General features: G+C 34.7%; 1 protein-coding gene and 1 pseudogene across 5 annotated transcripts in view; both read right to left on the bottom strand.

The window, feature by feature from the left end:
* Positions 1–16,635, bottom strand: part of GRIA4 (glutamate ionotropic receptor AMPA type subunit 4) — a 383,403-nt gene that overhangs the window by 47,154 nt on the left and 319,614 nt on the right. For 4 of the 5 annotated variants that reach the window (XM_024570807.4, XM_045204106.3, XM_024570806.4 and 1 more), the window contains 2 exons: positions 8,732–8,938; positions 1,748–2,118 (listed from right to left, as the gene is read on the bottom strand). In XM_024570807.4, the coding sequence (XP_024426575.1) occupies positions 1,748–2,118; positions 8,732–8,938 (578 nt within the window). Of the gene's footprint in view, positions 1–1,747; positions 2,119–8,731; positions 8,939–14,265; positions 15,435–16,635 lie in introns of those variants that run through there. The other variant, XM_024570808.4, reaches the window with a different exon arrangement.
* Positions 4,784–4,892, bottom strand: LOC128781153 (U2 spliceosomal RNA; annotated as a pseudogene).

The raw sequence follows: 16,635 nt of genomic DNA, 5'->3' as shown, positions 1-16,635 counted from the left end.
ATGAAAACCTTTTACTTTTTATTGTTTAATTGGCAGAAATGTGGAACTCAATGCCTATTAACATTTTAGCATGTCTGATATTAGAATGAAGCCTACAGCTGAGATGAAACACAGTATTGTGGCTTCATTGGCAGCACTGTTTCTCTCTTGGTGGTACATGAAATAGCAATACATCTTAGGAGTGGATGAGGTCTAGATTTGATACAATCTGGTAGATACCTTTCTGTTTTTATCTTAAATCAGAACCCTGCCAGGATGGATGGATGGGACATAGGCCAAGGGGGGGCTGGACCGGATGAGGATCTAGGATTATTCTCAAAGTAATTGGTCTTGTGGATTTGTTGATAACCCATTTCTTATGGGAGTGAAAGATGAGTTATGTCCTAGAGAATCTTTACACACTGTTATAAAAATGTCCTCTCTGTCACTGCCTACATGAGACCAAAGTTCGGGTCTTGTTAATGTGTAACAACAACATTAAAAACTGATGCTAAATCTCAAAAAACAAAGTTTTCTTTTGACCCTTTCTCTGGCTTATTGGGGATGTGTGGGTAACTGTGAGTGCAGAGAGAAAGTGAGAAAGGAATGAATGAGAACTTCAGGGCAGAGTCAAAATTGCTCTCACTCGTCGGGAGCATCCAAAGTTTTTAAATTCCTGTGACAAATTGTATTTTTTAAAATGAAAGGACAAATATCATGTTTTCTCTGGCATTTCTAGCTTGGAAATGCTCTCATCTTAACCATTACAAGATAAGTGGCACCTTGTTTTTTTTTAACTTAGTATTTCCTTAATTCTGGCGTTAAAAACCATTACTCAATTTCCTTTGATTTTGTTTCAATTCATTAATTGAGAGTTATTGATTTGTTTCCGTGTTGAAATTGAAGCACTTTTATAGTTTCCCAGGGTCATAAGGAACACAAACTGTACTGTGGCTAAATTGTATTTTTATGAGAATCTGTACATTTCTTCTACCCCCTCCCCCGCCATATATTTGCAATGCTAATAAAAGTCACTATTTAGATTTAATCCTCAGTTCTCCTCTTTTCATCTACTTTTTCTATGGGCAAAATTGATATGTTTTTCTGCAATAGGAGATTGGTTGCATTTTTGGCAATGCCCCCCGCCCCCCATAAGCCTTAGTGGCATCCAAAGAAAGTGAGCTATGACTCCCCAGAGAGTGCGAACCATCTCCACAAGACTAATCCAGCATTGACACTGCTGACTCGTTGCCTGCTGCTTAGCTGGTCATGTGCTCTCGTACAGAACAGTGTCTACCTGCCACCTACCAGGCCGACTCCGTTTTTAGATCATGCTGTGGCGGAAATATCCTTTAGGGTACACGGGATGTTAATCAAATTCAAAATTAATTTTTTAAAATTAAGAATAGCAACCATAGCAAAAACACTTGATTTTGAAGAGCTGATGCAATGAAAATGAATTGTTTTTACAATTTATATTTTAGTTTCCATCTGCCGAACCATTGAAGAAAATATTAATACTAAGTATTTTTGAGAGTTCTGATGGGTTGCTTATGTTAATTTCCCATTGGGATGTATGCATATTTTATGGTAAGTTTGAAAATGTGGCCATGGATATACTTAGATTAATTTGAAAACTGCTAGTTTTTTCTGTGTTTCAAGTAATGCTCTGCCTGGGTTGCGAGGGGGAGGGGGCGGGACCATGGAGAAAGATGTACTGCACAACACAGAATTACTGGGCAATGGGTAAAGAACTGTTGAAACTAACCTGGGTGAAATGTCACATCCTTGCTGCATAAAAGCACCCAGGGAAAACCAGAGGCTGTTAAAGATGCCAAATTCGTTGGGAGGTTGGTCGCTGGGTCCTTCCTTTCCATCCTCTGGCTCTTCTGTGTGCCACTCATACGGACTAAACCTACTAACTAGGAACAAGACAACGCTGACACCAATGTAGGCAAAGACTATGCACATCCAGATCTCATAGGCCAGAGGATCCAAGAAGGAAAACACTCCTGGTTTAGATTTCTGAGGCTTTTTGATCATGATAGATATGCCCAAACTCATGAAGGGCTTAGAGAAGTCAATGACCTCCTCTCGGACCAAAGTGATTGTCAGAGGGGCAATAGCAATCTCTGCTTTCTATAAGAGAAAACACACATGAAAACACGTAAGTTAATGGATGTCATCAAACGATTAGCACTGGATTGATCCACTCAAAGCTAACCAGTTACAATCAATGCTACAATTTCTTTCCCAAATGCCAACAATGAGTAAGGCCAGTGGTAAATACAAAGACAAACAGTTGACTTGTTTTTGTGAGATAATATATCACTTAAATTACACAAGTTATTTATATTGGTCCTAATGCTTAGATAAGAGAAAAAGAAATGGAGAAATAGTAGACATAGGCTAAAATAACTTCAACTTAAATTACTGTATTAGTCTTTAAGGATCTAGGACAGCAGGAGGAAGAGACTTAAAAGCTTTTCCATATGGCCGAATTTCTGAATTTCTTGGCGAGGAATGTCATGTTGCCGTCTTTCCTGTTTCATTTGAAATGTTGCCACTGATTCAGACTTGGCCATCCCTCAACATTATGCATTGCAAATTTCAAGCAGTCCTTTCTTTTTTATTCCTTCCCAGCTATGAGAAAAGTTATCATAAAATCTGTTTTGTAGGCTAGAAAAAACCCATTGTTTGATAACATTTTCCAATTAAGTGCACACACAAAAATCTGGAAATTGGTATTTGTTTCTTCCCATTCACATACTTTGATTTTTCACTTTTAGCTTCTAAAAAAGGTATTGGAAAACAGTAGATTCAATTCTCAGTATTATGACCATAACACGCCAGCTTCCATTTTTGTTTTGTAATTTTAGCTATTTTTGTGGGTCTGTTTCCGTATCTCTAAAATGAGAACACTTTCTTCTTTTACCTCATTGTATTATTGTGATTGTCTATTAAAAAACCTTAGTAAAATAACAATGAGCATTTATTGAGGGACACTAATGTGTCTGACACTAATCTAAATATTTTAGGTACTTTCCCATTTAACCCTCATAACAATCTTTTTTATAGACATTAATCTAGATATTTTTAATACCATACTTTGCTATGTATAATGTGCACTTTTTGCCCAAATTTTTAAGGGAAAAATAAGGATGCACATTATACATGGGTAGTGCTAGTTTCCCTATCTATATAAATGTTATTAATTCTTTTACTTATGCTTATGTGTTAAAAGTGTTACTCTAGAAAGCAACAGTAATAGCTGCATACAAAATAATACCTTGGGATATGATAATTGGTTTTGTTTCTGAATATAAACAAAAAATTGAATTAAAAAATTAAAATGAAAGATTTTTTTTCCTGAAAGTTTGGGCCAAACACGTGGGTACACATTACACACGAGAGCGTGTTGTACATGGGAAAATATGGTAGCTTCCAATTTAACCTCCTAACAATCTTGTGTTTCTTTGTTTTCTAGATGCTGAAACTGAGACTCAGGTGAGCTTCACACATCATGGCTACGCTGCGATTTAATCTTGTGGTTCTTCCATTAAATCACGCTATCTCTAAAATCAAATGAAATGAAGTGTGGTGAAAAAAACTGTAAGCTGTTACATGATCAAAAATGAAAAAGAAAAAAGGTTTGAAAGTATTTGGTATTAAAATGGAATCTGAAATATACCCGGACATACACGTTCTTACGTAGAGGCTGCCTCTCACATTCACGCCTGCATATCCTCAGGCCCCTGGTTGGATGAGATGGCAGCAGTGTGATAAAAGGGCGCCTGGGCGGTTAGGCTGGGGACTGGGCTCCGGCAGTTGTGCTGTCTGCGGGGTGACTGAGAATTCACTGTGCGTGCCTCCACGTGGGAGTAAACCCAGTTCACATCATAAACGCCCACAAGTGTAAAAGCCAGAATCACTCCTGGGAGGTTATTAAATATTTTCCCAGTAGTTGTTTTACACAAGTGATATATGAACTAGATACAGAAACATGAGTATGTAAATACAGAACTAGAAAATTAAGAAAAGATATCTCCATTTCCCTCTCCTGCTATTATTTTTCATTATATATGCCCTCCTAGACATTGTTTATAAATAATATTTTTCTTATTTTAAAATGAGATAATGAAGAACATTATATTTTACAATCCTTTTTCTCCTCTTAAAAGAATAAGATAAACTTATTTTCATTTCAAAATACACGTTAAATTAGTTTTAATGATTGCAAATATGTGAAAGTATCATAATTTGCTCAATTTATTATTTCGGAGGATATTTGTATTGTTTCCAGTGTTATACAACTTACAACATGAAGAATGTGGACAGCTTTGAAGACAAATCCTTGTACATGTCTTAATTAAGATAAATTTCTAGAAATGGGATTGCTAGTCTAAATGGTAACAATCTTTTTTTTTTAAAGAAATCTTCTTTTAATAAAGATTTTATATATTTATTTATTTTTAAAGAGAAGGGAAGGGAGGGAGAGAGGAAGAGAAACATCAATGTGTGGTTGCCTCTCGCACGCCCCCTACTGGGGACCTGGCCAGCAACCCAGGAATGTGCCCTGAATGGAAATCAAACAGGTGACCCTTTGCTTTGCAGGCCGGCACTCAATCCATTGAGCCACACCAGCCAGGGTGGTAAAAATCTTTTTAATACTCATAATATGTTTGTCCAACTTTTCTTAAAAGGTCGTGCAAAATTTCTATTTTTACCAGCGCTGTGTGAATGCACCTGCAGCTTTAAATCTTGGACACCCCCAGTCTATCTTTATTCTTATTTATCTCCACCAGTTTGCTACATGGCAAATTAGATTGCACTGTACCAATTTGAATTTGTTTTTATTAAACTGATAAGAACAGATACTACACTTGATCTTAGCCAAAAGGCCGAGAAGCGATGAATTTGTTTTTATTAAACAAATAGCCACTTTTGCTTCTTTTATATATAACCTGTTATCGTCTGTTCCTTTATCACATACGGGGTATTCATTTTTTTACTTACTAATTTGTGTTTTTAAAACTTTTCAAAATATTCTCTTATTTCCCATGTATGTTACAAATATTTTCCCTATTCATTAATTGTTTTGTTTCCATAACTAGATCAGCAATTTTTAACCTTTTTCATTTGATGGCACATATAAACTAGTTACTAAAATTCTGTCGCACCCCCCAAAAGTTTTCTATTTTTTGCAGATCTGACAAAAATAGATATAATTTTTATTCATTCACACTGGATGGCTATTGTTGTGTTGGTTCTTGTCGGTTCTTTTTTCTTTTTTTGATACTCTAAGGAGGAAAAGGTCAGTGCCTCTTGCTGCACACCAGGGTGCTGTGGGGCACCAGCTGGAAACTGTTTACTCAGTTCTTGGTATTTTACTGTAATATATATGTTTTACATTTTGTTGAAGCCATATAAAATTATCTTTTTGTGTTTTCAGCCTTTGGTTTCATGCTTAGAAAAACCCTCATATCATATGATCAATCTTGATTGCATATATTTTATTTTTTGTTTTTTAAATCATATATATTTTAGTCCAGCACCTATAACTGTAATTTCTCTATAACGCATTTGGTATATTGCATGATGATGTGTTACACAATTGTTAATTTTCTAGGTGGTTGTTCAGCTGTCTCAACAGTAATAAATGAATAATGCATCTTTTTATTGATTTGAAATGTCACTTTTTACATACTACATTAATCTGTGTAGTATCTATATTTTGAAATTTTTATTTATATTATACAAGTGACCACTAATGAGGGTAGAAACATTAAAAGGAAAGAAATATGGAGAGAAATAAAAGAGTCTCCAGCATAAGCCCTGGATTATGGCCTGGTGTGGCTCAGTGGATTGTGTGCCGGCCTGCAAATCGAAGGGTCGCAGGTTCTATTCCTAGTCAGGGCACATGTCTGGGTTGCAGGCCAGGACCTCAGTGGTGGGGGGATGCAAGAGGCAACCACCCATTGATGTTTCTCTCCTCTCTCTCCTTCCTTTCCCTCTCTCTAAAAATAAATAAATAAAATCTTTAAAAAAAGAGTCTCCAGCATAAATAAGCTATATGCAAAGGAAGACAAACATTGGATTAAGGTGGTGATACTAATGTTCCATGACAACACTTTCGAAGTTTCAAATTGGAGTTTTGAAAAAGGCCAGTGAATGGAGGAGATACATCTGGGCTTTCTCTACTAATGTTGGGTGTGTTTTGCGTGCCTTGTTCCATTACCCTCAGCGATTCCCAAAGTTAAGGTAAAATATCTCCTGCAAGAGCTTGGTAGTATTTAAATTCTTGAGGATGACTGGAGTGAGATTCACGAACCAGCATTTTAACATATACCACAGGTAATTCTGGCGCTTATAGGCTATAGAACATACTTTCAGACATATCCCCTTGGATTGAAACACACACGTTTGGCAGGGGCCAGGAGAAGGCCCTGGAACAGTGCACCCCAGATCACAGAATGGACTGAAGCAGGTGTGATAGCCCGAAAGGACCTGAGTGTGTAAAGCAGGTTCTGAGCTTCTGAGTCACCACCTGCTGGTGTGCTGAGATCACAGGTGTTTCACAGGTAACTATTCCTAACAATGACAGTAACAAAGGTTGCAAAGAATAAAGTTAAAAAAAAAGAATTCAAAGTTAGTCATTATGTTGTCTAACAGGCTTTGTTGGGTGGAAGAGAATGGATGGGGTTTGATCCAGGGCCCTGGGAACTGGACATCTGTGTATGTCTTAGCAGTAAGACAGAAAAAGAAAGATGGGGAGCAAATATGTGTTTTGCAGAACCAGGAATGGAAAATACTCCAAAAGTCTCCAAAAAGTGTAAGAGACACAGAAAATGATTTCTTTTGAGAAAAAGGTGGACAATTGAAGTGGCAGTGATGGGGATATTTAAATACTCCCAGATTAGCTGATGAATGAGTGAATATAAGGAGCATCGATAGCCACTATGTTGTATTCTTTATCTCTGGGAACTGCCTAACCGCAGACTGATTAATGTGACATGTGTACTATTGGTAAATTTTGTTTTTAATTGCGCTGCTCTCTTCATATCCCTTGTTTTCATTGCATACCCCTAATAAAATGTGGTCAGAAGCCTTGCAAAGGGGTGAGCTGGGGCTGCCCAAGTGGTAGGGATTCCAGAGGAGATATATGTCCAAATGCCTTAGAAAGTAACTCAGGTTAGTTTTCCCGTATATAACTAATTGGCAATCTAGTATTTTTAGATGAAATACTCAATAATGATTTCTGAAGGAAATAAATTACAGTAGTTCTCACAACTTGAATAATGTTTAAATTTCAAATAAGCTTATTGTATTGAAAGTTAAGAATATCACCAAGGAATACAAGCTTTAGGAATCCTTTTCCTTTGGAACTTAAAGCTCAATATCAAATTGAGCATGAGCTCAGTGGTAAAATACTTTTTGATTTTTTACAGCTTCCTCTCCTCCCCTCATTTAAGGCACCTAACTAGTCAGCAGTTCTTTCAAATAGATATAAAACTGATTACTCTTTAATGACTAAGTTTCCTCTTGCTGCTGAGATTATAGCTGCTACCCTGGACTTTTCCAGGACTGTGTGGAAAATGCTTATTGCTCCATGGTCCGAAAAGCAGGTTGCAGAATCAGAAAAGTATTGAATTGCAGTCTGGCTTGGAAAGTAAGCTTCTGTGTAAGACTTCAGAAGATTTATGTTCTAAATCATTCTACCTTTATTCTTTTTTGGGGAAGGATGACTTTCATATAATTCTTCATTTCAAAGGGGTCTTGTGAGTATTAATCAGACAGACTGTGCTTTGAAGGTGACATTTATAAAATATAAATTGGCTTATAGGAAATTTCAGAATATATTTCAAGTGTATGTGGCTTTTATTTATTATTACTCAATGAATAAAACTTACTATTCTGTGCCGGGTTCCTGGACTGGAAATCTCACACGGCATTTGATAACTGCTGGTTTGACTGAAATGCTTTGCTGTGGTAGCTGAAGAGACTGATCTTGTTCTGACTCAGGAGGGACGTCTACACTGAATTTGCCATTGGCATGAATGTGTGCACTCACTATCTAGTGAGCACACGAGTTAGGGTAGGGCACACTTTCATGTGAGGCCCACTATGGAATAAATTCTAGCTTTTGTGTTTTCTAGGTATGAAAACAATGATGACATTGCATAAAGCTTAAGTTTACTGCGTTCAGCAAAATTGTAAGACTCTCACCTTATTGGTGAATATTTTATAGATGCTAGTGTGGTTTACTAACCACTTCACCAACTACTTAAAAATATTTACCAGTAATTACAACCAACCGGGACATAAATAACTAGCTAAAGTGAGGTGCAACTTTATGCTATTGAGGAAATCTGTTCCTACAGTTATCAATTAGCAAATTACTAGTGGATTTGTTTTGTAGTTCTCCAAACAATATATCTATGGGATAGAACAATCAAACTTAAAAGAATAATCATCAAAGATGCTGAAGTTAGTGTTTTTTAATAGGACATCATATTCTAAATTTTTGTATCTCTTTTCTCATTTTGAAGTTATCAAGTGTTAGTTTCTCTCACTGTTTGGAATTGCATTATTATTGAAATAGAGAAACAGTTGACCATCATATATGTCTCTTGGAATGAAACTGCAAATTAAAAAAAAACAGTAATAGATGCTTAAAAATTGATATGTGCCCAAGTTCATAAAAAGTTTCAGGTTTATGTAAGTAAATTCTTCAATAAATCAATTTGCTTACCCCGTAAACAAGTTCTCCTACCATCCCATTCCAGATTTTTGTGTCTGCATCCCTTGCTCCATATTTTCCATCAGGGACAATGGCAATTTTATACTTGATACCAATATGTTTTGCAATTTCAGATGCCAAATCTACACAGTATCCTTCATACTTGTCATTTCCTTCAAACATTTCGTGATTTTTCTTGTACATAACATATGGGGATTCCTATAATGAGAGAAGTAGAACTGTAAAGGAGAAATTATAAAACATTCAAAAATATGTAACTTTCCAGTTTCAGAATGACAAAAATATTCTATTTAGTATTGTATACACATTGATTTTGTGTGGCTAGAGATCACTAGTAAAATAGATGAATATATAAATATGCTTAGAAGTACATTACATTGCTTTACACTAGATACTAGATGTGAAGTCTTTAAAATCATTTTCTTTGAGTAATTATGACATACCCAGTACTGTAACTGTGACAGGAAATATATCCATTAATAATCATCTAGAGAAGGAGAGTTATCACCTTTTGCAATAAAATCATTAGCCCCAAACTGTCATGTGAAGTTGAAGACTATTTAGTAGTCAAATTCATGTAGTAAAACACTAATTTAAGGCCATCTGTCTCCATGTTCTGCATCTTGTTTAGCCACAGTCAGCTGTGACCTCCTTTGGGAAAAGAGCGAGATCTTTCTTTTTCTTTTTCTTTGCTCTCTAGCACTTAGCAATAAGCCTTTCTCAGAGCAGGTACTAGCAAATTCAAAGAAGAAATAAATTAATAGTTTAAAATTGTATATACCTATTTGGATTAAATAGGCTTGCCTAAAATTGTCAAATTGTCCAATATTTTAGATTTAATTAGGATTTTGTTCCATGAATTTTTATTCTATTACCCAATATGTCTCCAACAGAAGCCAATGGCTTTCCCTGAATTGTGTCTATCACACATATCCAGAGATAGTCCCACTTAGTTTTTGAAGCACATAAGCAAGAAAATTGGATTAAGAATTATTGTCAAAATCCATATAAAATGAAAGCTTACTGGTGGCTAATATTAACTGGACAATTTTCGGTTACAGCACACACAAACACATACACTCACTCCCCTAATCCAAACCGTTGGAGGGCTGCGAACTAAAAGACATGTTAGCAAAAACACTTTAGGTTTTATAAATGGAACCTAAAGCCACCAATGAAAAGGTAGCCCTGAGGAACATGCAATTCATCGAGAACTCCTGGTCACACCCCAGAAATTGTAGTTATTTGCAGACAAGGAATGATCACGTTTGGCTACAACATCATTGAAATCATGTTTTTGTATTTTACAAAATTGCATGATAACCTTCCTTTAGTAATTTTGATATGAAACCTTTCTTTTATCCGAGCAAATCTGTAATTGTGAAGGTCTAACTTTCTCCTGGAACTCTGAGTTAGAAGGTAATTTATTTTATATAATGTGACAGTCTACACTAATTGTTTTTCGAAGAACTTTGTGAATGTGGAAACTACATAAAAATTTAATAAGAATGTAAAACACATGATATATGATATTCTCATAGAAATGCCACAATAAAGAACCTTATTGTGGATAATTGTCCAGGATTAGTCTTTGTATTATTTTCTTAAATTCTGCCCTAGGCTGACATGTCTAAGTGACCCAGAGTCTCTTACTTGTCCTCTACAATGAATTTGATGAATATTTTAACACTGGGAAGTTTACCCATCTAAAATTAAGGCAACTAATTGTTTCTTCTTTAGATAGATGAAAACCATTAGTTTACAGAAAAGTCTCTAAGTATAAAGTATTACAAATTATAAATGTGTTTATGAAAATTGGTGAATTGTGGCAAAGCACTGTTAATTTCTTAGATATGCTATAAAATATTAATAGCTAAAATGAGCTAGTCTTTTAAATGTTCTCTTTTCTTGTAATAGCTAATTAAAATATGAAAGAATATGCAGAAAAAAGCAAGAATCGCCCATTTATAAAGTGCTTAATATTTTAACTGAAATGGCTATATAGCTATCTCCTATAACTATTCATGCAATAAAACTAACAGTTTTACAAATGAAGTATAGTAAGGCTCACATTTGGTACTAGGGCTGAAGATCTATTTTAGTGTCTGGAAATATTTGAACAGTTATGAATTTTAGCCACCAAATATGTATGTATACATGTATTTGTGTGCAGAAATTTCTCTAGCTGGTAATATCATTTAACTTGTTAAATCCCCTCAACATTATTTTGTGAGCTGTTGCTTCATTAAAAGCTGTATTTTTATTATTTACTCAAACATTTATTAAGCCCCTACTGTGTGCAGGGCAGTTTGAGTTTGCTGGGAACTAAGGGTATAAAAGTCAATAAAACGTGCCCCATGTCCTCTTGTGATTAATTAAGGTTAAATTCTTTTTAATAAAAGAGTGGGAGTGTGGGGGGAGCTAATAAAATAGAGTAGTGAAAGCAATAGCTCTTACTTATTTGGTGCTTACTCTGTGTCAGGTACAATGCGAAGCTCTTTAATTGTGCTCTTTCGTTTACTTTTGACCCGGACATTTGGAGGTAGGCATTTCCCATTTTGCAGATGGGACTTAAGGCTCAAGGAGGTTAAGCAAATTGTTCAATTTCACAGAACCAGCAGAAGTGGGAGTTGAACCTATATTTTGAAATATCTGAAACTGTTACTGCATCTGTCAAAATGTGTGCAATTATTTCAGCATATGGTTTAACAAGAAAAGGGACGAAATTAGATAAGTGAATTTCTGTTTCTTTAGAGAATGAAATTCTTTATATGAAATCCTGCGTAAACCATGTAGATAAAAACTTTCTGTACCTCCTCGTAGCGTCTGGTATACACAAGGCACTCAGTAAATATGAAGATCTGATCTATCAGGACTTCCTAGAGAGGAATATCCTAGCAAAGTAATAATATTAGAACTTTGTTCAGGTCTTCAAAGAGAAAGTAAACATTAACAAATGCTAGGTCACCTCTTCAGAAACAGGCATATGTATACATAAATTAAAAAAGTATTTAGTGTCTTTATTTTCAATTTCCTTTTGACACCAGGGGACTGTCTTGTATTTGTTTTCCTGACAAACAAACAAACAAAAGCTAGAAGAGCCTTCAGTTTCCTGAAGACCCTGAAGAGACATTTCGCTAGGCTGTTTGCACAGCCAGGGGTCTGCAGGCTTCCTGAGGTTCAGGTGAGTGGTGTATGCAGCACAAGAGAAATAAGGAACGGAACACTGGGAGGTGGAAGGACGAAGGGAGGAAAGGCTTGGCTTTTCTTAACCAACAGCTCTCATGGTTGCTCAGCTCTCCCCATTTCCTCTGAGTGGGTCTCAGTTTCCTTTTCCATATGAATAGCAAATCCTCAACACCCTCCCAACCTCCTCTTGCCCTGGCTCCAATCTGACAATTTGTCCACAAGTAGCCCTTCAAATACTGCATACTTGGGGCGATTTAATACAGAATTTTGGGGCTAGTATGGATGAGGAAAATACCAAGTCTTCTCAATATAATAAAAAAATGAGTTCTAGCTAATCATTACAGGGATTTGTGGAGCATCTTTAATAAATAGCCTTATGGAGTTTCAGGTGTTCAGTTGTGACTAAAAATGGAATGATCACAGAAGTGGAACATAATCCCTTATTTTTAAGAGTATAACCTGCCATCTTTATTATCAACTACTGTGACCTGTGGGACAATAATGCCTTAGAAGTTATTTTAAGTTCATTACTTCTTAGTAATTTTGAGCTTATTACTACAATTTACAGAATGGAAGATTGTCTACATTTGCTCTGCTATTTTAGAAAAAAAAATCTCTGTCTAAAGATGTTATGTTAGGGCTTGTTTTAAAAAATGTTTGTGTAAATGAATTAAGATGAATTTCAACTGATGAAGTGTCCTTTTCCTACTGAGAAAATGTTTCTTCATTACTGTGTTCAGCAAAAGTGAAACCAATGAAATAGATACTTATTAAAAAATCTTTAACTTTTCTAAACATCACAAATATAATAATTAGAATTACAATTGATAAATTGTATACAATTAATAAAATCAATAGTGTTAACTGACATTATTTGCTTTTCTACAAAGAATCTCAGTAGATGTAGAAAATTTATCCCATGGGTAAAATTTTAAAAGTGGAAATTTGAAGATTATTATTAAATTCAGGAAAAAATGAATACATTTAATGGCTGCACCATTTGAAGTTTATTTAAAATAACTTATTTGAAAACTAATTGAGTTATAATCCTTTCAGAGGCACATATATGTATGGGGAACATTAATATTTGGTACACAAAAGAAAATAAATATATCTGTATTTTCTACATATACAGGGCAGGCAAGAGTAGGTTTACAGTTGTTCGTATGGAAAGTGACACAATAATTAATAAATAATAATACATGAATATAAACTCTGTGTTTCATGTACTCATGATTGTAAAACTATTTTTGCCCACCATTTATATACATAAACATATTTATACATATATATGCATATGTAGATTGTTGTATGTCACAGGTATCTATGTATACTAACATATACTACAAAATTCTACATAGAGAAGGTAAAGTATCGAACCTCTCATCAAGTATGAAAAGTAACCCCAGAAGGATCAAGTGTGATAAATAAAGTGGCTTTTAGGTTTGTAAAATAATTCTGATACTATAGTGAATACATTTGGATTTATGGAAAATTATCCTAAAAGATTGTTATGTTTATAAGATGATAAGAAATACTTTCTAGTTGAATAATGCATCATAAGCATCATTAAACTTCAGCAGTAAAGATTTGGGGGGAAATGGGTTTGGCTGAAATATCATTGCCTCACTTTTCCTTTTCCAGAGAGGTCAGCCGGCAAAGAAAGTAGTGAGGTTACAGAGCACAGCACCCTCTCTTTCCCCCAAGGCCTACGGCCAGCTGCCTTTTCCTCAGTTGCTGCCCTTGTCCAAACCACACGACACGTATTTGGCTTCCTTAGGTGGTCTGTAGAAATTTTTATTTTGGATGTAAAAAGTTAAATCAGTATGGTGACATTCTCATAAGTTTTATAGATTTTATAAAAATTTTAGTCACTAAGACTTAAGATAAAAAAATCCACGAGCCTCCAAATCCAAGACTTGAGACCTTTCAACACTGTAGTTATGACTCCTATTTGATGTTATTATCAATTTTACTTTTTTGTTTAGATTTAGCTAAGTTAAATTCAGTATGACTGTATTCAGGCAGAATGAATTAGATATTAAAATGAAGATCACATTATACATACACACAATGTTATAAAAATGAATTTCAACAGTACAAAACACTAAGACTACATTTTATTGAAAATTATATGTAACATTTTTTATGTCTCTTGTTTGCTTTCTCTCATTAGAATATGTTTTTTTGAATGCAGGATTTTTGTCTTCTTTGTTTTCTTACATATCCCTAGACTTCTAACTGTGCCTAGCACATAGCAGACGCTTAATAAATATTTATGAATGAATGAATAAATAAATTTATCAATCAATTTTATTTAACAATAGCATATATCATTACAGTGTAGCAACATATAAATAAAAACATACACAAAGGAAAGACAAATGGGAGAACAGCAATGCCATATCAATTCAATCAGAATGAATGATTTCCAGTGCCACAACTCTCAGTCCTTTTTGTGTCTGGGGATCTATCTTGCACGCGTTACGTGTCTAACCAAATCCATCTGTATTGGGAGTTTCCAATTGAATCTGGGAGATTATTACATGCAGATGCCTATATCTCATTCATCTACAAGGAGCCTTATTTTTTTTCAAAACGAGGTGGTAAAGATGTCACAGGCCCCAGGCTATCGTTTTCAATAAAAGCAAATACAAGAAAAACTTATGGGGAAAGGATTCAGGTATAAATTATTTTGAATTACTGAACAACTATGCAGTTGCAAAGACCAGAGGTATTATGTATATGAAGGTTACATTTTTATACAAAAGACGGATACTGGGGTTGCACTATTCTGATGGCAAAAATACTGATAATATTACTGTCAAACAACAGATTACTTTACAGATTATTCTTTATATATATAGGAACCGGTTGGATTTTTAAATCAATTTTCCTTGTTGATAGCATGCTTCCAAAAAACTAGCCATGCTTTCAAAATTAATTCAATATTTTTGTTTTAAGAATTATATCTCCAGTCCCTTTCTTAACAGGGATAGAAAGGAGATTCTCTACATTATACCTATAATGCACATTAAGACACTTTATTTCACACAGAACAGGCAAAATTAAAAAAAAAATCTTTAAAGAAAATGTTGTGTATTCAGAAAACAAGACACAGATTCATAGATATTCACTTGTAGAAATGTACTTGGAATTAGGACTGATATAATTCCATTATTTACACACAATGACCTCATTTCAAGGTACGGGAACTGTTATGTCAGAATTGCTAAGTGATTCTTTTTCAACATCTATTTATTTTCTTGGGAAAGATGAGAATTAATCCTTCTTTTGTTCTTGTTTCTCAGAAAAGTCACAGAACTTAAAAACATTTTTTTCCTGACAGTCCAGAGTTGGTCATCCAGGAAGAATCTCACATGAAAAATTAGATTAAATCTACTACACAGGAGAACAAGACTTGAGCCTTGTTAGGAATGGTCGAACAGCGCGGAACTCACTTCTTTCTTGATCAATTTCTTAAAATAGGATTCTTCATTGGAGGCTGAAAAGAGGAGGACTGCACTGAAGTATGACTTTCCATTATTGTGTCTTTTTTAGGAAAAGAAATATATACATATGTACGTATTGCTTTTCAAGTCCCATGCAAACATCACACAATTAAGTTGGAAGGTATATACTTTGCACTGTTGCACGAACACTGTTGTTGGTTGGTTTCATTCTAAAATAATAAACTTCTGATCAAGGCTGGTGATGCAACACAGATAAAGCTAACTGCAACATAGGAAAACTTCTCTCTGGCATTTTCATGCTTTGACCTCAGTGTCAACATTTTGGAAATAACATTACTAAAACTGAAATCGCATAAGCTAAAATTCAGTTACGTAAAACACGTCCACCTTATTTAGAGTAAAGGCTCCACAAATAGTTGAAACTATGCTCTGCCTAACGAGACAATGAGATGAGGACAGAGAACGGTAAACTAGACAGCAAGGGCCACCGATTGTTGATCTCCTTTGACGAGCATTGACTCTAAAGGGCATGCTTGACTTTAGAACAGAAAAATATATACGATTTTTTATTATTTAAAAGGTATTTCTGAGAACATCTCTTTGAAAAAGCAGCCTTAAAATTTAAAATATTTTTCTTTTGATGATGTGACTGAATGAAGCAATCATATTTTTCTTAATTCCTAGAAGTCCTATAAATTATAAATCATGTATTTATCACTGGTCAATGAGAAAAATAATCGGTGCAAAGATTCTTTTTGCATTAAAAATAGATATCAAACAAAATTTATTTCTAAAGCATCCAGTTATATAAAACATGCTTATTAAAATCTTCACATTCATATCTCCACCAGTACAAACAGACAATACACATCATTACCCGGTAATTGAACTACTTGAAAGTTATAATTTTAAACACCAATAACTATTTTTACATTGATGTTTTAAAATATAATAACAATAATATGGTCTTTGCTACCAGATATTTTATGCTATCGATTGTTGATCTTTTCCATGTTCATTCCTTTGTCCTTTGGAATCTTAGCATTTCACACATTTCCAACTAGAGCTTGACAGTTTCATTTTTTGACATTTGAGCATTTTTCCAGGAACAACGATGAAGCAGAAGATAATACAAATAAAAGTACTAAATGTACTTAAAGCTCAGGACACACGTACTTAAAGTCCCAGAGACTGCTGTGGATCGGAACACCCACGTCCCCACTGCTTTCGCCC

The sequence above is a fragment of the Desmodus rotundus genome, chromosome 5 (genome assembly GCF_022682495.2).
Source record: "Desmodus rotundus isolate HL8 chromosome 5, HLdesRot8A.1, whole genome shotgun sequence".
Lineage (NCBI taxonomy): Eukaryota > Metazoa > Chordata > Mammalia > Chiroptera > Phyllostomidae > Desmodus > Desmodus rotundus.
This window is presented reverse-complemented; position numbering and strand designations above follow the sequence as displayed.